The sequence below is a fragment of the Canis lupus genome, chromosome 7 (genome assembly GCF_011100685.1).
Source record: "Canis lupus familiaris isolate Mischka breed German Shepherd chromosome 7, alternate assembly UU_Cfam_GSD_1.0, whole genome shotgun sequence".
NCBI classification, from domain to species: Eukaryota; Metazoa; Chordata; class Mammalia; order Carnivora; family Canidae; genus Canis; species Canis lupus.
In genome coordinates, this window is record NC_049228.1 from 16,453,710 (window position 1) to 16,474,295 (window position 20,586).

The 20,586-nt window shown below is 43.1% G+C and overlaps 1 protein-coding gene across 1 annotated transcript in view; it reads left to right on the top strand.

Annotated features, from left to right (window-relative positions):
- LAMC2 (laminin subunit gamma 2) overlaps nucleotides 1-20,586 on the top strand; it is a 54,995-nt gene that overhangs the window by 4,044 nt on the left and 30,365 nt on the right. Inside the window, 1 exon segment of the mRNA NM_001003351.1 lies at nucleotides 12,864-13,052. Within this exon segment, the coding sequence (NP_001003351.1) occupies nucleotides 12,864-13,052 (189 nt within the window).

Consider the following 20,586-nt stretch of genomic DNA (forward strand, 5'->3'; position numbering starts at 1 on the left):
GAATCTCCCCCAAATAAGGATTTGGCCAACCGAATTATGAAAACATTTAGCAGTGTAGATGCAGTGGTCACCTGTCTTTTTATGCTTAATTTAGCATATTAATTCACAAACCCATTTAAAATCCATGATTTCTAAAATAAGAACTTACAAGTATTAATTTGTAAATTCACATTTCATGAACTAATTCCATTCAAACTCCACCTTTGCATCTAGTGCAACTTGAATACAGGTTCTTCTTCACTTAGGACTGGGTGACTTGAGATATAGCTCGATTTGAATTTGCTTCTGATGCTGTCACCGGAAAGTACACCATTTTCAAAATGTCTAAAAGATTTAAAAATTATCCTTCAACACACATTGTAGTCTTCCCATCATAATCATCATGAAAGGTTTATTTATGACAACTTTCGGCACTCGCCATTGTGAGATAATGAACAAGTATGAGAATTGTGTTCAACAGCTTGACCTCTACCTTACAGATAAGTGTCTAAAACATTGATTAACATCATTTCAAATTAATGTGTCTTCCCCAAACACTATTTTAAAAATAAAAACAATTGAAAAAGTGCCCCATACTAGGAGAGATTTTGAAAAGACTTAAATGTGACCTTCCCCACCCCCCAGAAAAATAACAACCTCCACCTTATTATATTCAAGTATGTGCAATAAATAAGAGTCTAGAAGTTAGAGTATTTGCTGGGAATTCCTATGAAGACTTACATTCTGCTGTCCTGAGCTTGGGGCAGCCATTGGCTTAGCGCCACTGGTCCAAGGAGCTGAGGAAGAAGGTTGGTTTGTGATCAGTGTTGATGGGCAAGTCAGGAACATGGAATTAAGTTGTCGAGGCAATCTTGGGAATATTTTTCTCATTTAAGATCTTAGTGGCTCAATTATATAGATTTTTTTTCCTAAAGAGATTTCCAAGGACAAGTCTTGAATCATCTATTACAGACCAGTGTAGAAATAGGAGTGCCAAAGATTCTAGAATGCTCTAATTTAGTCACATATTAGGCCTAACGGATTACTGAATCATTATTGGACTGTGTTCTAATATAATAACCTCCAGGTACATGATGTAACATTTGAATCATACCTAAAGCCAAAAGCTAAGTCTTTTTTGTTTCTGTGAGTGACTGTATGTCTGTATATATGCCTCCCCAACAAACATGTGCTTCCTTATGTCACAATTATGAAAGAAGAAAAGGATGGTGCCTCCTCCAACGCTGATCAATGGAAAGGCTCGTCTTTCCCTTCTGCTGTATCAGAGGAGAGGTGGAGCTCACCTGGCTAATAGTGTACGTGCCCTGGCCTTCTTCAGGCTGGTCAACCATTTACAGAATTCCAACTGTTTCTTTTCCAGTTTTTATTTGTATTAATTGTTGTCAATATTCACATTCTAGAAAAAATTAAATTGCAGCCAAGTCATTTCCCGTCTTAATTTGAACATTGGAAAATTTTTTCAAATCTTTATTTAGCTGCACATAGGTGGGACATTTTTTACAAAAAGGTTTGCACATTTCCTGACTATTTTCTCTTCCTACAGCATCATGGTACTAAATGAGAATGGTCCTCAGACCTTAGGTTCTCGACAAGAGCCTCTCATTTTGTAGATGAGGAACATGGTACCCAGGCAGCAGGTAAAGGAACAGTGCAAATTCTCACAGTTAGTTATAGCAGAGCTGGGCTCTAGCATGTGTAATCCTCCTTTATAGATGGAAACATTGAGGCACAGAGCAGTGATTGCCTTGATCAGAGCCATGCGCTTAGTCACAGGACCAGATTTCAGTTGCTAGTTTGATGTTCTTTAACAAGACAGCTTTTTGGCTTATTTCTAATTCTTATTAAAATTTTTCCTTTAAATTAATTTCTAGACTTGATGGAATCTTGATCTATTATAAGAACATCCCTATATCTCTAGCAAAGAAATCTGTGTCTTGTTTATACAGAAGTCTCTGTTTGTGTATGTGGTTCACTATAGTGGCCTTTCCTTCAAAAATGTCAGGAGACCATGGGTTAGAACCAAACACAAACTCTAGTTTGTGGGGCATTGACAAGAGAACAGATTTTAAATGACTAAGTTTTCTCTCTCTCTCCCCCCCCCCTTTTTTTTTTGGTTCAACTCTGTTGTCAGGTTTTCATGCAGCTTGAAACTGACCAGGTGGCTCAGTTAAAAGAAAGAAAGAAAGAAAGAAAGAAAGAAAGAAAGAAAGAAAGAAAGAAAGAAAGAAAGAAAGAAGAAAGAAAAGGACAGAGAGCCAATAAAATATAAATTTAAATGATTGAAAAACTACATTTAATGTATACCATGAAAAGCATTTTAATACAAATCAGAACTTTCTTTTTGGCTTTTCTTCACCCAGATTCCTCATATACAATTTTTTCCCCTTTGGTCCTCATTGCTTCATGTCACCTCCAGCTGTCCTGAACACTCTAATTTTCTTTATTTCAGCTGCTCTTAAAAGGGCATAGGATGCCTTTTGGTGAGTTGTGCAGAAAATGTTTGGTGAATACCATACTCTTTGAAGTTAGTCAAATATGCTCCCTCTATATTGAAATGCTTTTCTTTATACATGATTTCATAGAAATCCAGAAATCACTATTTGTGTGGTCAGAAGGATGTGGGATTACACTGGGGTATTGAATATTCGCATATAGAATCTTTACCATGCATACTCACTGAGTCTCCATACTATATCTGACACCAGTTGTCTTGGCCTAGAGCTCTTACTGGGGCCAGGTATAAGTAAAGGAGAAACTCTTCTGTATCTCATGTCCTAATCTCTTCCCTTTCACCTTTGAACTCACTCAGACTGAGCCATCAGTTTCCCTCCTTTCCCCTGAACTCCTTGGCTGCTTATATGACAATTGGTGTCCCTAACTCCCTATTGATTGGGACTTCCTTTCCCTCTTCCTGCTCTCTGCCTGGGCCCTGATGGGCTGTTGGGGGAAGACATCTCCAGGTGTAGAGTGTCCTGACATAGGCCTTACCAGGCCAAGTGTCTGCAGTCTACATGCACTATTTCCAAGTCTAGGTTGTAATATAATGTACTATGGTCTCTTAGTGAAACTAGGTGAGTCCTTTTAAGCTGTAATCATTCAAAAGGAAAATGTGGGGATCTGAGTTTCATGGACTCTCAATGACTTTAGACTATTAAGAGTATGGTGGGCCTGGGTGGCTCAGTTGGTTAAGCATCCAACTCTTGCTTTTGGCTCAGGTCATGAACTCAGGATCCTGGGATCAAGCCAGGCTCCATGCTCAGTGAGGAGTCTCCTTGGGATTCTCTCTCCTTCTCCATTAGCCCCTCCCTCTGCACACATTCTCTCTCCCTCCCTCAAATAAATAAATCTTAAAAAAAAAAAGTTCAAAAAATTTGTCCAGAATTCTATAATCCAAAGTTGCCTGTGTCACTAGAACAATGACCTCTATGCTTCCTTTCCTTAGGGCACTTATTGGTGTAGCCATACTCACATTGTCTGGGCATTTACATATCCTGGGAAAGGAACAAGTCAGGGAGGATACACACTGGTCGTCTGGCTGCGTTGGATTAAAAGGCAGCTATGAAAAATGTGAGAGAAAAAACTGACTTCAGTTAAAAAATCCTATAGTGAGGGAAGTGCCATTTCAGTTTTTAATTTTAATTAGAACACATATTGTGACAGGCCTTAAAAAGATAAAACTGGAAGCAGACATTCACACATTAAACCATAATATTTCAAGATCCGTTGAAATGAAGAAATGTTCAGAGAAACACACTACGTCTTGGAAAGAAAAATCTCATGAAGGAGGTTTTAAAACTAGAAAATACTTATGAGCATTTTCATCACCACATACAAGTTTAATATAATAAAAATACTCATCATTTTGAGTATCTCAACTTTGGAGACTTCGATTTTTGCAAATAGGATGATAGCTACCAATGCCTTTGGCATCTACCTAACTGATAGAGTTCAGGTGTATCATGCCTTTGACTTTGTAAGTAATGTGCAATTTGAGTATTTGTAAAAATAGCAAAAGATACATCGGATTGTATCTTGTTATTTAAAGGACATTTTCAATAATTGCTTTTTTTCTGAAGATAAACATTTGCCAGGTTTTGGTGTTTTTTAAATGTGAATATACTATTTTCAACGTTGATTTTATTTGCCACTTTCAGTCTAGTGCTTCACATTGGACTTCCTGTTGAAAAACCTCATTAAAGCTGACTTCATGGATGGACACTTGCTATCTTTGAGCATAAAAATGTCATCAGTTTACAGGAGCCCAGTTCTTTGATTCAGAGGAAGGGAATAATATTGAATAATATTCAATAGGACAAGTTTTAATTTTTAGCGTAATTGCTTTGAACAAACAATAGGGAAGATGGTGGTTGCTATGTTAGCTCAAATCGCCTCTCCCCACTATGATGTTTTTCCCTTTACAGAGCAAGAACTTGAAGAAGCAGAGGAAGTAAAGACATAAAATGAGGTATAAATGACATGAATGGGAGAGAGGTGAAGATGTCCCAGTGGGGAGTGTTACATGAAATTAGGTTGGAAAAGTAGGAAGTCTTTGTAGCAATGTTAAGGAATTCTGGTCTTTATCCTAAAAGTAAAGGAAAGGTGCTATAGAATTGTAAGCACAGATGTATTGTATTTTGGAAAAGTTTTGGACTGCTGGATGGAGGGAAGAGAAGTTGCAGGGAATTCAGTGAGAGAGTACTGTAAGGCGAGAAATGGTAGGGGTTTGCTCTAGGGGGGCTATTGTGGACATAGACTTGGATGGGCTTGAGCTGTTCAGGGAGTTATATCAGTAAAATTTGGTGTTGAATGTAATGTGGGCCAGTAAGAATGATGGAGAACCCATAGAGATAACTTCCAGCCTTATGGTTTGAAGGGATCAGCTATGAGTCTGATCTTAAACATGTTTTGTGTAGAGAGTTTGCAAGGCATCCGGTTGGAAATGTAAAGCAGATGGCTGGTCTGAGGTTGAGAATGAATTCTGGGCCAGGAGGTACTATGGCAACCCGGTCCACATCTTTCATGGTTATCCAAGCCCTTGGCGAGAGAGTTCCAGAGTGAGGCTGGAGCTGTGGAGGTTCAGGACTGAGCCCGGGACACCCCCAACATGTAGAGTAAATGGAAGGCAAGCAGCCAGGAAGACTTGGGTGGGGGTGGGGGTGGGGTGGGGGACCAGGTCAGGAGCCAAGGGGAGACCTGACATTACGGCCTCATAGCATCCAAGGGAAGGCAATTTCCAAAGGGAAGGAGAGGAAAACGTTTGGTGCCTCCTGAGAGGGAACAAGGAGCACAAAATACTAGGAAAGGAAACGCAGGGCGCCCACCTTCCCTCTAAAGAAGGCAGAGAATCGAGTCCAGCTCTGCATGAACTCACCCACTGGAGAGCCCGGGGAGCTCACTTTACAAACCGGCTGCGTGGAACGGAGTCAGCCTGAGCTCGCCGAGCAGCTACCGGGGGCGCGGGCGGGCTGGGGGTGAGGGCAGCCAGCATGCCCTGCCAGGTTCAAACACGACGCCCAGATTCCTAGCCCCTGAGATCGGTGCCAGCACAGTGCACGGCCCGTCGAGGCTGCCAGGCCCCTGCAGGCGGATCTCAGGTCTCAGGCCTGGGACCTGACCTCATCCCAGGCCCCTCCGCTGGCCTTGCTCTGGCCTTGCTGTCCTTGGAGTCGGGCAGGCTCTGGGCTCGGGGACCACCAGCCCCAGCACCACCACCGGTGCGCAGGCGGTCTGGACATGTGGCTCCTCTGCTTGAGAGCGGCCTGAAAGTCTGAACTATCTGTCTAACTGAAACTATCACCTTCCTCTGCAATTCTTTCTGGTCCCATCTCACCATGCAATTTTTTTGCAGGGGGGTTTAAAACAATAGCTTTTAAATTTCTGCTCAGTGCCATATGTGCCGACAATGAAAATTTGGTGTATTGTATTGAGAAAATTTCAGATTGAGTCCCTGGACTCCTGGGAGAGTTCTGTGTGTTCAGGTGCTGTGTTTTGGCTTTTCTTAAGAGTCAGACTGCCTGCCTGCCTCCTATCCATCCATCCGTCTGTCCCAGTCCCATGCCCTATGTTAGGTATGGTGGGGATACGAACGTGGAAAATGCTATAGGGGAAGTAAGTCAGGTACACAAATAGCGAGGACACAAGACAGAAAGTGATAAATGCCAGGATGGAGGTGAGGATGGAAGGCCTGTGGGCATTCAGAGGAGGGCGAAGCTGTGGAAGTGCCAGCAGCAGGGGCCCTACCCCACCTCATTTATGCTCTGGTCGCTGTGTGGATTTAGGGAGGGTGGGAGAAGGTAGTGCTCCTGGCAAAGGAAAGAGCAAGCCTTAGAGACCTGTGGTGGGAAGAGAAGGTGGTGCTTTCCAGAAGTCAAGCGAGGGTCTGTGCGTTGGAGTCCAGAGAGAGACAAAGAGGAATGAGAAAAAGTTGGAGAGGTCAGCAGAGCCAAATCTGCAGTTCTGAAAAGAGCTTGGATTTTTAAATTTGTTGTTACTTGTTAGAGCACTAAAAAGCATGGTGATCCCATAAATGGCACGGAGATGGAAATCAGATCACGTCGGTGAAAAGCAGAGCATGTTTTTAAGTTTAGAACAATAGAAAGAAGATCTGCTTATACACAAATGATCCCATGAATGCCAAGAGGTTAAAATTTCTCGTAATTGCTTGCGATGTTTCCTGTGGGAAATCTGAAATGGGGTCTCGATGAGGGGCCGCCAATGATGCTCATTATTCCAAGGCTTTGCCACAGTACAACCCTAGGAAGCATTTTCGGTTTCCTTTCATTCTCCTAAGGATGCAGCTTGGAAACAGCCTTTGCCCTGTGCTTCCTGCCTCAACCTGTTGGAGTGAGGGTGGGAGTGTTGTGAAGTGAGCCTGAGGGGTTCTGCACACCTCGCTCCATTGTTTGCAGAGGGCTGCCAGCTTCTCGGATCTGTGTCTGGGGGCACGTGGGTGGTGGTGGGTGGATCAGCCTGTGTCTGGCTGCCCGGCGGGCTTCTCTAAGAAGCACCTTGAGGGTCAGCGACTATGTGCTATTATAGTTATTATTATAATAAATACTTAGGTGCCAAAGTAGCAGCCACAGCATAGTCAGACACAAGAACCACCCACACTTTACTAGACTGAAAGAAATATGTGAAAATCTGAGTAAAACGACTTGGTTTCATATGTGTTGACACAGGGCTTGGTGGTCAGCTTGATGAATCTCATTCCTTTAGGTGGGGAGAGAGCCTTGGCTGACAGATACCAGGATTTTGGGGGGGGGGGTGGACAGAGGGCACAGAGAGAGGACATGAGAGAAAAGCTCGCAGAGATGTCCCTAGCTTAGAAAAGTACAGTGCAAATGAATAGTCAAATAAGAGTAATGGACGGGACTTGGCACGTAGGACACTGAGATCAGTGAAAGAGGGAGAAAAAGGGACACCTGGGTGGCTCAGTGGTTGAGCATCTGCCTTTGGCTCAGGTCATGATCCCGGGGCCCTGGGATGGAGCCCTGCAACGGGCTCCCCACAGGGAGCCTGCTTCTCCCTCTGCCTATGTCTCTGCCTCTCTCTGTGCATCTCTCATGAATAAATAATATCTTAAAAATAAAAATTAAAAAGAATAGAAAAGAAGGAGGGAGAAAAAATTGCCTGCCTTGATTCTGACACCTTATAAGGCTTTGGGTCTGTTCAGGGTCCGAGAGTGACTTATTTCTCTTCTTCTTCTTTTTTTTTTTTTTTCCTGCAGTAATAAGTGAACACCAGTTCCCAGACTCACGTGAGGGTCCATGGTGAAATGAAGTAAATGTAGGTAGTGTGACGAACGTTTAAGAAAGCCCATTATATATTAAATATTTAATATCTTACCTGACAAAATAAGACAATGGCATCTCCCTGTTTTGAAATCTTGCTGGCTTATGAAGTCCCAGGATCCAAACGCCCAGCACAGCCTCCCTGTCCAGTGTGAAGTGGTATTTATTAAATGAATGAAATAAATGCACATCTCCGTGACCAGGGACAAAAGAAAGAAGGAGAAAAGGAGTAAGAATCAGTAAAGCAAAATCTATCAGTGAGGTACTTTGGAGAGAAACATTTATCAGGAGGGGCAAAGAACATATGTATCAAAATGAGAGGAGAATAGTTTGATACATTTGTTAGGTAAATAATTCTTAATTTATAAGAAAAACATCACGTCTAGTAGATAAATGGACAAAGCTCATGAACTGACTGGCATCAAAATAGAACAAAAAGTAGTAAACCGGGGGCACCTGTCTGGCTCAGTTGGTAGAGCATGCTACCCTTGGTCTGGGGGTTGTGGTTCAGGCCCCGTGTTGGGTGTAGAGATTATTTTAAAAAAATAATGAAATGCTTAAAAAGAATAGTAAACCAGCTTATGGCACTTTCAACCTTTCCTTCCTCTCTACTTCCCCCTTCCTCTTGCAACTTCCTATTTCTTTCCACTGCTTTATGTATTTCTCCTTAACAAACATCACTAATAATATTCTCTCTGTATTACTTATATTGTTTCTTTCCTTGCCCCCCAGCTCGCATGAAAATTCCACGAGGGCTAGGACATCTATTAGTTTTGTTTACCGCTATATGCCCAGTACCTGGAACAGTGCCTGGCACATACTAGATGCTCCATACATATTTGTTGAGTGAATGGACCCTTGTTAAACACTTCCCAGGCAACCCAGGAAATGTCCAAGATCCCTATCTTTATACTTCCATCACTTGTCTTTGTGTCAAGGTTCCCTGATGGAAACTAGACAACCTATTTATGAAATTTAGAAGAATAGCAAGTAGATTATAAAATAAAAATGAGAAAAAATTCTAAACATAAAATCGAACAAGGCTAAATATAAAAGAAGGAAAGTATAATAAACATTTTAAGAATGTCTTCCTGCTTGAAAATGTGGCCAAGGCTTAAATTTAGGTCTATTAACCAAAATAAATCATTGTATTATAAGTTACCAAGAAAGGCTGTTTTCTGGAGTAGGGGCATCTGTGGAGAAAAGCATCCTTTCAAGGAACAGGGAAGAGAGTGACTGCCACATATTAGTATTTGTATTAAGGCAGGTCCAGGCATGTGGGGACACACGGAGCCCTTTCAGTGGTAGAAACATAGCTAGAGGTTTCCTGAAGTTCAAGAGACTTTTCAATCATTTGTTCATTAAAAGACCATCAGATACCCGCTATGACCAGACCACTGTGTCATAGACTAAGGTTCCATTTCTTCTCTTTCTAAAGCATGGCATGTGTTTTCTGCCTGTTAGAAGAACAGAGTCAAGTGCAAAGACTTGCCCTTGGACACAGCTTTATTTCAAACAGAAATTAAAAAAAAATTTTTTTTGCCCACATTTAAAAATCAATAGATGTCGTATACAAAGCCAGATTTCTGTCTTTTTTAGAAACCTAAGTGGAAATGCTCACCACGGTGGGTGACATCCCCATGTGGCTACAGTGGGCTACTTCCCCTCTAACATTTCTAGCAGAGTCCCCACTGCTCCCTGTAGTCTCACTCCCGGCTTGGCAGTGCCCCTCACCAACCAGTATACCCAGGGTAGGGGTTAGGCACCAATCAGTCGCAGAATAAGAAGGACCAGGCTCAAGCTGTGGGAGGCCCATTTTATTAAGCCAATTGCCAGAATATTCTGGAATTTGAAATAAAAAGATTATGTTTTTACCACCTGGGGGCCCCCCCAGGAGTGAGAATGAGTAATAATTAGCTTTAGGGAAGTTAGTCTAAACTCAGGGGATGATTTGTGAGAGACTGTGTTTCAAATGCATCAGTGACAAAAGGGGTCATCCCATGCACAAGGAACAAACTTTCTGCCCTCCTTCTCTGGGTGTGAATGTTCTCGAGGCTCAACACTGAGCCAAGTGCAGTGCAGCTGAATGCTGAGCTCGGTGCAGCTTGGAAACCTCTAAGTCCTGCAGGCGAGGCTGGGGAGTGTCCCCATGCAGTTTGCAGGTAATGCAGACACAGGAGGCCAATACAGTCCCGGCCACAAGGCTCCACATCCCTCACTCTGGTCAGCACCACCCTGGGCTTTCGTGGACATTCAGGTGACGGAGGAGGGGGACTCGGTGGTGGCTGACCTCCACTGTGGAGCTGCTGGCTGGAGACCTCCCTTGCTGGCAGTGTGATACACCTCCTCAGAAGGCTGGGAATTTAAAGGAAAAACCCAGTATTTTTTTTTTTCCAGAGTAGAGCCTGAAGAGAGAAAGGACAAAAGGAGAGACAAGTACTAAAAGCTAGATTATAAGCAGGTTGTCTATTTTTAAAATCCTGCTCTGAATAAATATTTCATGAGTTATCCTTATAAAGTGAACTTTTAGGGTCAAAAAGTCTGTTCTGAATAAGAAAGGCACAAAGTAAATCTCGTGATTGTTTTGCGATGGGCCTCAGAAGGCCGACAGGGCAGGCAGGGCATTGGCACGCTGTGCGATCCAGCTGGGTAACCTCACAAGGGTCGTTGGCTGCTGGATTTAGCTCTCGTATGTGCCTAACGATGTACTCGGTGATTTCCCAGCACATGACAGCTGTGTGGCACATCTGTTCGGGATCCGAAAAATCAGTTACACAAGCGTTCATTGGGAAAGATTCGGCTTGGCACCAGCTCTGTGCAAAAGACCTGGGAGTCTGAACTGTGTGCAAACTTAATATGCTGTAAGTTTAATGAAATGTTAACTTGCATCCCCGGAATTACAATCTCCAGTTGTGTTGCAAGCTGAGCTGTCCAAACCACGCTTGGAGAACTGTGATAAATTCTGGCCATTTTAAGAAAGACGTTGGAAATTAGAGTATCTTTCTTGGAGGACAGTCAAGAAGAAATCTAGAAATCGTGACATGGGAAAGGTTGAAAGACCTGGGGGTGACAGGTCTCCAGCATAACCGGAAGGAAAGAAAGCCAAAGGGGCGATGCTGTAACTGTCTCCAGGGGGTCAAAGGCTCGGCTGCCACCATGGTTGTAAAGCAATGTCTAAAATAAAATAAGTAAATGGAGAAGAGAGTAGGTGTGTGTGTGTGTGTGTGTGTGTGTGTGTGTGTGTGTTCCAGGGAAGAATAAAAGCACATATTAAAAATTACAGGGAGGGAGGCAGATTTAAAACTCCAAATAATAATAACAATAATGTTAGATGTTGTGTATCTTGAATAATAATAATAATTACTATTATTATTATTATTATTATTTATAGCAACCAGTGCTGTCTGTGGAGGGACAGGATTTGAGCATGGTCAGCCCCTGCCTGTGTGAGGGATTTCTAGAAGGAATGCCGACACGCCCAGCCGTAACCAGACTCTTGCAAAGCAGGGGTAGAATGGGAAGGTGAGGGCTTTGTGGTTGGACAGACCTAGGAACAAATTATAGGGTTGCCATTTAGCTGTGTGACTTGAAGCAAGATAACCATTCCCGCCGAGCATGAGTTTCTTCATCCCGTCAGTGGGGGTAACAAAGCTCGTGTTGAAGTGCTACCCTGGGAAGTGACTGAGCTGATGTATGCCAAGTGCTAGAAACAGAGTGGGCTCTGGAGAGACGTTAGTTCACTTTCCCCAGATCAGACGGCCTCCAGAGTAGCAAGAAGAGTGGGTTGCGGGAAGCATGTGTGGTAAAGAAGTCGCTTAGGAAGCTCATCCAGTTGACCTCGTCACTTCTGTGCCTTCAGAGCCTGACACGTTGGCACATTTGTTGACTTTTTTTTCTTTTTCTTTTTCTTTTTAATCAATGCTCTGGGTAAGTTGTGGCCCTAGGGGGTTCTAGAAACAGACTCTCACTGAGGCCACATGGCCAATGGAAGACAGTGTGCCTGGTGGAAAGAAAGTGGGTTTTGGCATCAGACGCAGGTTCAAACCCCAGCTTTCCGCTGGGTCGTATTACTTAACCTTTCTGAACAGCATTTTTCTCCTCTGAGGCAATGCCTATCTCCCTGTCTTGTGTGAGGGAAATAGCAGATGTGAAAGTTGTGATGCTCTTTTCTCAGTGGGATCTCTCAACAATGCAGGGAGGCAGGTGATCCTTCCATGTTTATAAGAGAAGAGATTCAGAGAGTTGGAGAGATTTGCCCAGGAAAATAGCAGAACTGGCATTTATTTGATCCAATTCTTTTAACCCCAAGGCTTATCGTCTTTCTCTTCTCAGCTGCGACTGAAATACTTTTGGCGTGACTGCCCTGTGCCCAGAACTATGCTGGGTGTTTCCACATATTACTTCACTGGCTTTTAGGTCCTCCCTGGAGATGTCACTGCATGAGTGTCTTCAGAACATCAATGGGGTGAACTTTCCTAGACTCTTGGGAAAGTTTATTCTTCATGGGGCTGTGGTTCTCTTTGACAGCTGGCTTTGGGAGGGCCACCCAAGGCAGTGAGGGGTGGAGGAAGATACCAAGATACCTGTCTAGACACTCATGCCTTGACCATCACTTGGAAGGGATAGATGTTGTATATCTTGAAGAAATGACACCATCAGCTGTTAGACAGTTGTGCCAGAGTGCACATGCTGGCAGTCCTCACGTCTTCTTTAGCCCATAGACTTGTTCTATGGGGTTGCACAGGGTTTTAAAAATGAAGTCCTTGCAAATATTTAAATCAGGATTTTTTTACATAAAAATACATCATTTAAGATGGTGTCTCTTGAGGAATGGGACAGTTGGGCCACCCTGAACTCATGTTCTCCCTGACGGCACCCCCAGCCTCAATGGACCCCTGGCTTTCTTTAGGTCGGGCAAGGACTCTCACAATCCTCATTTGGCCCATTTCATCCTTACTTTACTCAAAGTCTGGCATTAATATTTAGTACCCCGAGTATAATTTATATTAATAACAATAATATTGTCTCTGAGCTTTTTACTAGTGATGTCTTTTTTCCCCCCCTGACCCCCAGTCTGTGATTGCAATGGGAAGTCCAGGCAGTGTGTCTTCGATCAGGAGCTTCACAGACAAACAGGAAATGGATTCCGCTGTCTCAACTGCAATGACAACACAGATGGCCCTCGCTGTGAGCACTGCAAGGACGGGTTCTACCGACAGAGGGAGAGGGATCGCTGCTTGCCCTGCAACTGTCACACCAAAGGTAGTATGCGATGACAAGGCTGCACCAAGAGGGTAGTTGGCGAAGTGAGACAAGTCAGACTGAGGACAAATACCATATCATTTCACATATAAGTGGAACCAAAAAAAAAAAAAAAAAACCCGACCCACAAATGAATAAACAAACAAAAAGCAGAATCAGGGGTGCTTGGCTGGCTCCGTCAGAAAAGCATGTAACTATTGATCTCAGGGTCATGAGTTTGAGCCCCATGTTGGGTGTGGAGATCACTTAAATAAATAAATAATAAATAAATAAATAAATAAATAAATAAACTTAAAAAAAAAAAAGCAGAATCAGACCTCTAAATACAGAGAACAAACTGACCCTTGCCCGAAAGGAGGGGCATTGTGGGATGATGGGTAACATGGACGAAGGGGAGTGGGAGGTACAGGCTTCTAGTTATGGAGTGGGTAAATCACCAAGATGAAAGGTACAACATGAGAAATATAGTCAGTGATACTGTGATAGCCGTAAGGTGACAGATGGCAGCTACGCTTGTGGTGAGCTCAGTATAGCCTATAGAGATGTGTAGTCGCTATGTTGTACCCTTGAAACTAATGTAACATTATGTGTCAACTATACTAAAACAGGGAAAGTAGCAGGGAAAAAAAGGCAATGAAAGAGGGAGAGGGAGAGGGGAGGGAGGGAGGAAGGGAGAAGCCAGCAGGCTAAGAGAGTGGTTGGTGTTCAACATCTAGAGTAACTGGAAACCTATGAGACACTGGTACTGGTAGTATCTTACCAATTTCAGTGTGAAAGGAAACATGTTTTTCTTAAGTCTGGGTCGTAGGAACCAGCTGGAGTAAGGACACGTTGGCTTGAATTCTAGTTGCAAGGGGTGCATGATTACTTTTCCTGAGATGACAATTTGACCCAGGGACAAAGGAAGCTTGTGAGCTTCCAGCGACACTTCTCCAATATCCACAGCTATGCCTTTGACCAACCTTTCAAAAAATAAGGGATAGAAAGATCTGTTTCTGGTGCTATGCTCGGTGCCGTCAATATAAAGTATTCTAGTCCAAGAGACAGCCCAGTTAATAGATTAAAATCTTTCACAGGGTTATTAATAAGAAAAAATAAAATCAATAAATAGGAAGCACCTACCAGGATGACTGGTTGATACCAGGGCTCTCTTTTTTTGTTTTATTTTTGTGTTTTAAAATATGTCACCCAGTACTATGTTCACACAACCATGGAGTTCTTGCATGCACATGGAATTCTTACACAAACACAACCATTGTGCTATATTCATCATGGACGGTAAAGACAAGTTAGTACATATAAAGAGGGAGAGACAGTAGTTGTTAATAAGTTGAGTTGTTGTTTTTTTTAATTACCTTATTTGTGTATGATCTTTCTTTGCGGTATGTTTCTTCTCTTTGTTAGAAAGTGTTTAATAGGGCAGCCCAGGTGGCTCAGCGGTTTAGTGCCACCTTCGGCCCAGGGCATGATCCTGGAGTCCCGGGATCGAGTCCCACGTTGGGCTCCCTGCATGGAGCCTGCTTCTCCCTCTGCCTGTGTCTCTGCCTCTCTCTCTCTCTCTCTCTGTCTCTGTCTCTCATGAATAAATAAATAAAAATCTTTAAAAAAAAGTGTTTAATAATGTAGTATGATAAATGTTAATCCACTTAAAGAGTATAGCCAATGTGCATGGCAATGACTCAATGTAGCTCCATGGAACCAATTCATAGCAGCAGCTGAAAGAATCTAAAAATGGGCAGCTTTGGTCCAGCCGTGAGTTGCTGGTAGAGTGTGTTACAGAGCCTTATAGAAAACTGGGGTGACCCCATGGTGATGTTAGACCCAAATCGCAGCAAGCACTTCCAAATTCACCAGTTGCTGTTACAGTGCGGTTTGAGTCAGATTTGTTCAGCTTTATGGCATAGAGTCGGCATCCAGAATCTTGGACTTAGCAGCTGTCCCTGTGAATTAAAGAACTTCATAAAGGAAAATTAAAAGGAAAATTATTCCATGTTAGTGGGCTTTCAATTCTTCTGGAGAGCCCGTATCCCTTTAGGTTACGCAGCTTCGTTGTGAGTCACCGGAGTTGGGTCATCCCAGCCAAATGATCAGTGAGAATGTAATTAGAAGTGTAATTGGCTTAGCTAGAAAGCTTGGCCTGGAGACAAGGTTATTAGTCTTAGACAAAGAGCGGCTGCTTAGCAGAGGGATGGTAATGAAGGATTTGCCACACGGTCTCTTCTTTTTCACTGTGAGTCCATTGCTCACCCGGCTTTTTCTTTTCCTTTGGGCAATAGACATCCCGGGCTCATTGTGAACATCATGGTAAGAGGTGGTGGAGCCAGCGATGATTTCTAGCTTATATGAGAGCTAACCTGCATTACTCGCTTGCTCTGTGCCAGGCACTTTTCTAGATGCTTTCATCCAGTAATTAATCTTCGCAAATAACCATATGAAGCAGGTGCTATTATTTTCATTTTACAAGTGAGGTAGCAGAGGCTGAGAGAGGGAGATGAAGGAACCCATCGAAGCCTGTGGAACTCTGTGTCATAGAAGGTGCCAGCTGACATCCAAGGTGTGCTGACATCCAAGACCACAACGTAGAGACTAGTGGTGGGTTTGGGAGCCAGACAGCCTAGGTTGAGTCCTTGGCACCTCCACTATTGCTGTGTCACTCTGGGCACGTCGCTTCACCTCTTGCTGCCCCAGGGCCCCCATCTGTAAGAGCGTGTGAGGATCACATGATGTTTGTGAAGCATATGGTAGACAACTCAGTAAATTGCAGTTGATGCAGTTGTTTTGATTATTAGGACAGAGATCAGTGTCGCAATTTCCTGGAACACCAGCTTTTTAAAAAATCACATTCCAGTTTAGGAGGAAGCCTGTAGAGGCCACATCTTTGGTCTAAAACTATGTATTAACATTTTATTTTGTTATTAATATCCTGAAATTGGCAGTGGCTTTTTCAAATATTTTCTAAAAAGCAGGGAAACTGAGCCCGAGAGGAGTGGATGAATGGGCTCCAGTCTTCCAACGAGCACTTGCAAGGGCTAAAGTTGTAATCCAGGGTTCTGTTGGAGAACTGTTCCCTCTTATTCTCTCTACCTGAAAGACAAAAGCATCAGAGTGGTGTCCTTTTAGCCCCAATTGCAGAAAGTTAGATGTCCAAGAAAAACTTTATGGATATTATTTCCGAAGATCTGGATAATGCTTTATATTTTTCCAGAATATATCCATATATTATGCCTTCTTCAGTACTCATAACAACTTGACAACCTGTATGTGTTAGCACACTCCACCGCATTCTAGAGACAAAGAAAGTGAAGCTCCAGAGCTTGAGCTGCCAGGCTGAGTGGCATGTTACTGACAGAGACTGTCCCTACCCTGTGCCATCTCCCACTACACGCTGGCTGCCCAGATTACTAGCCCAGTGGCACACATTTAATTCCCTGTGTGATTTCTGTCTCACAGTCAGCCAGAAGATATTTGTCACTTCCGAGGGAATTTATTGTATATTCAATCTCAAATGCAGAAGAACACACCTTACCAAAAAACGCAATCAGTCCATGTATGGTGAATGATGCCAACAGCATTAATAATCCCCAGAGCGGTCACAGATTTGGGATTTCACATCCATTTCTCTCATTTCTCATCCATTTCTTCTCAAATAAAGCTTATTTTTAGGTGATGACCTTGTGGGTTCAGTGACAGGGCTATCTTCACCTCTTGCATAAACCCTGAGAACCTTTTACAAATACTTTGAAATTCTCTGTGTGTACATGTGTGGTTTTTCCTCTCATGACACCTAAATTCCTGAAACCTGTCTCGACATCCACGATATTGGACCTGTTCTCTTAATTTTATTATTATTTTTTACACAGCTGTGACCCTGATAGTGAATTACTCAGACTACAACATTTAGATTATTACTTAAAATGTTCTTAGATAATAATTTATTGCTATTAAATGTAATCATAAAAATAATAATAATGTTTCTTTAAAGTACAAGTATAGGTATATATTTAAAAGGTTCCCAAAAGGACATACCCTCTTTTTGTTTGATATTTATTTATTTATTTATTTAATTTATTTATAGATTTTATTTACTTATTTATTTGAGAGAGAGGGTGCATGTGTAAGGGGGGGGCGGGCAAAGGAGGAGGGAGAGGGAGACAAGCAGACGTTGTGCTGAGTGTAGAGCCTGATGCGACGCTCGGTCTCACAACCCTGAGATCATGACTGAGCCGAAACTAAGAATCTTGGACACTTAACCGACCAAGCCACCCAGATGCTCCTCATTTTTCAGTGGTACTCATTTTAGAATACCTTTCTGAGCCCTCAGAGTGCACATAGACTGTATCTATATAAGCCCTAAAAGAGCTTCTTGGGTCACAAAACCGAAATTGGAAGCTGTTTTTTTAATTCTTTCAACCCAGTTGTACACAGTCCCTAAGAGGAGCTCGTGACGTAGGATTTGGACCACGTGTTTGTATTTTAATGAAATACTTTGAAAACCCAGTGCTGTTATTCTGGAAGTTTTGGAATGTGAAATAAAGTGGTCACGCTCACAGTAAGGACCTGTGGACGTCTCCATGTTAACTTTGCAAGGTTTGAAGGAGGCCCAGAGGTAGCAGTGTAAACTACATTCTTTGAACGCCCATGACGTATGGGACACTGAACGAGGCACTTTATATATTTTAGTCCAAAGTCTTGCAACAGCTCCACAAGGCATAGGTTGTTAGTCTCACGTAAAAGAACTGATGAGGAAGCAGTTTGCCCAAGGACACACAGCTAAGTGGCAGAGCTGGTTTTGAAGGGAGATTTGCTGTATTTCAAAGTCTGGGTTCTTTGAACCCCCCCCCCCCCCCCAGCTCTTAGAGCAGGATTCTCTAGATAATGTCCTGTAGAACACAGTGTTCCTCAAGATAATAATAGATGTGGTCTGTAAGAATGTCAAAGAATGTTTGGAAACACTGGCATTAAAAGTTAAACAAGCTTCATGCCTGCTGAAGGTAGTATTATGTCATAAATCTCTGAAAGATCAAGTGTGCACCATTTCCCAAACTCGTCTCAATACTGAATGCCTATTTTCATGAGATGATTATTAATTTCTCTCAGAAGGGTGTTTTGCACAGTAACTATTTTGAGCTATGTGGGCCAAATCCAAAGCAAAGTGCAATATTTTCCATTTTATAAGAATAATTCATTTCTGAGAAACCTGTAGGGAAAATTTTCTTAAGTTGAAGGCATAATTTCCATTAGTTGGAATGGGGGAAAATGGGTTTCTGAGTCCTGGATCGACACTCATTTGTGTTAAAAACAAAACAAAAAACCCAAAACCCCCAAATTGTATTAAAGAGAGTTATCTTCTGTTGAATCTTACTTATCAGAGCATAATTCAGAACTAAACTCTCCTTCTTGGCTCTGTTGGCTGACTGCTTGTAGGGCAGGAGCATGGTGGTCTGTGCATGTCAGCCTGGGGAGCCTCTCTTCAAGCTTATCTTATCAAATATTCTATTGACTTAGGTCCTGAGACTCCCACCCTCCTCCTCCCTTGACTCTCAGAACTCTGCTCCCTTAGCTTCCACTGTCCCGAGAGTTCTTTCTGCTTTGATTACGAAAGGCCCCTTAATTAATGGCATTCGGTTTTTGTCCAAGGCCACTCCCCTCCTCTCTCTATCTGCTCCTGGAATGATCTTAGCACCTGCTATTGCTTCCTACTTGGCCTGTGTGCTGAAGGCTCCTAGATCTTCACCCCCCACCTCTTTCTTGAGTTCCAGGTGAACATTTCTACCCTAATATGCCCCCTTGAAACTCAAGTTCACAATGTCCAAAACTAAACTCACTATCTTCCCTTGATGCTTCAACCTGAGATCCTGCTCCTTCTCTTTGGTAAATAACCTCACATTGCATCTGGTTGTGCACATTGGGGCCTTGGAGTCATCATGTGATTCCCACCTTCTCCCTCATCTATTTCTCAAGAGGGGAAGTCTGTTCATTCTGCATCCATGTGGCTCTCTCAGTGATTCTCTTCTCCTCTTCTTGTCCCAACGCCTCCAGTCCAGGTCATCTGGTCACAGGAGGACTCCTTTTCCCAGGAATGGTGTTTCCTTCCCTAAGGCATCCTGCAGATTGTGCTAGAGATGCCTTAGAAAGGCATCTTTCTGAACTGCACATCTGTAGTTCCTGAACCTCTGATACTTCCCTGTCATCTACAAATGGATCTGTTATTCTTCTATCAGCTCCTAATTCACTAGTAGATAGCACTTCCTAATATATATAAAGGCCTAACTCAGTGTCTCATACAGGTGCTTAAGAAGTGTAGTTTATGCCATTGTCACTGAGGGCCCCTCAAGCCTTGCAAAGTTGACATGGCACCTTTCACGGGCACTGCAAATGTCGCTAATGTATTTTATGTTCCACGTGTGGCACAAAAGCCTTTATATCAGCACAGACCCAATATCTTTATTGATTTGAATCGTGTCTGTTAGTGAATCAAAAATTTACAGAGTAATTGATTAGAAAGAAAGGAGCAACTGGTTCCTGTTCTGTTGGCCTTATAGATTATGGGTAGCCTGGTTATCACAGTGAGTTGAGCTACCTGGATTATTTTTAAATTCTGCTAGCACAGGGAAATTGTAAAGTAGGTGAGGTACACCTCCCACCACCTTCCTGCTCATCTTTTGCTAGCCCCAGACTCTTTCACAATAGCTCTGACCTCTTTCTTGGCATATGTGCCTTTACCCAACAGATTTCTGGGCATCCTTGTTGCGTTGGGTTGTGCACTGGGCCCTGGGGATACAGCAGGGAACATAAGCTGAGGTCATCCTGAGTAAGCAGGACTGCAATAGCAGTGGGATGGATATTTTAGATTTGGGAGTCAGAAGATTTCCCTAGAGAAGTAGTATTAAATCAGGACCTGACAGTTGAGGATTGGCAATGAAGGGGAAGTTTTGGGACAGGAGCCTTCCAGGCTGGGGGAGGAGCAAGTACGGATGCCCGGAGGAGAGAAGCAGTCTGGTACATTCTACACATGGGGTGGGGGGAAGCTGGGAGCTGGAACTTAGTGAAGGAGCATAGAGGATGTGGCTGGAGAGGTTGAGACTTGTGGGCCATGATACAGAGTTTACATTTTCTTCTGCTTATCTGGGGAGCCACCAGAGAACTAAACAGCTGACTAATGTGATCTGAATTCCATTTTTAAAGGAGCACAGAAGGAGGGAAGAAGGGAGGGGAGAGAGTGGGAGGCCAGGGGAGAGGACAGACTTGAACTGAGGTGGGGGAGGGGAGGGGAGGGGAGGAGGGGAGGGGAGGGGAGGGGAGGGGAGGCAGTGAAATGGAGAAGGGGCCGAGGTCTGGAGTGGCACATTGCTCTGCTGAGCACTTCTTGTCTCTCATCAACTCGCAGTCTGAGAGGGCCCACTAACAAGTAAGAGTGTGTCTATACAAAATTAATCACAGAATAAGTGCTCTATGCACTAAACCCAGTGAGATGAACAGGGAAGGGGTGATGCCCCAAGGATGAGAATTTCTACACTCCAGGTAGGTAGAGATA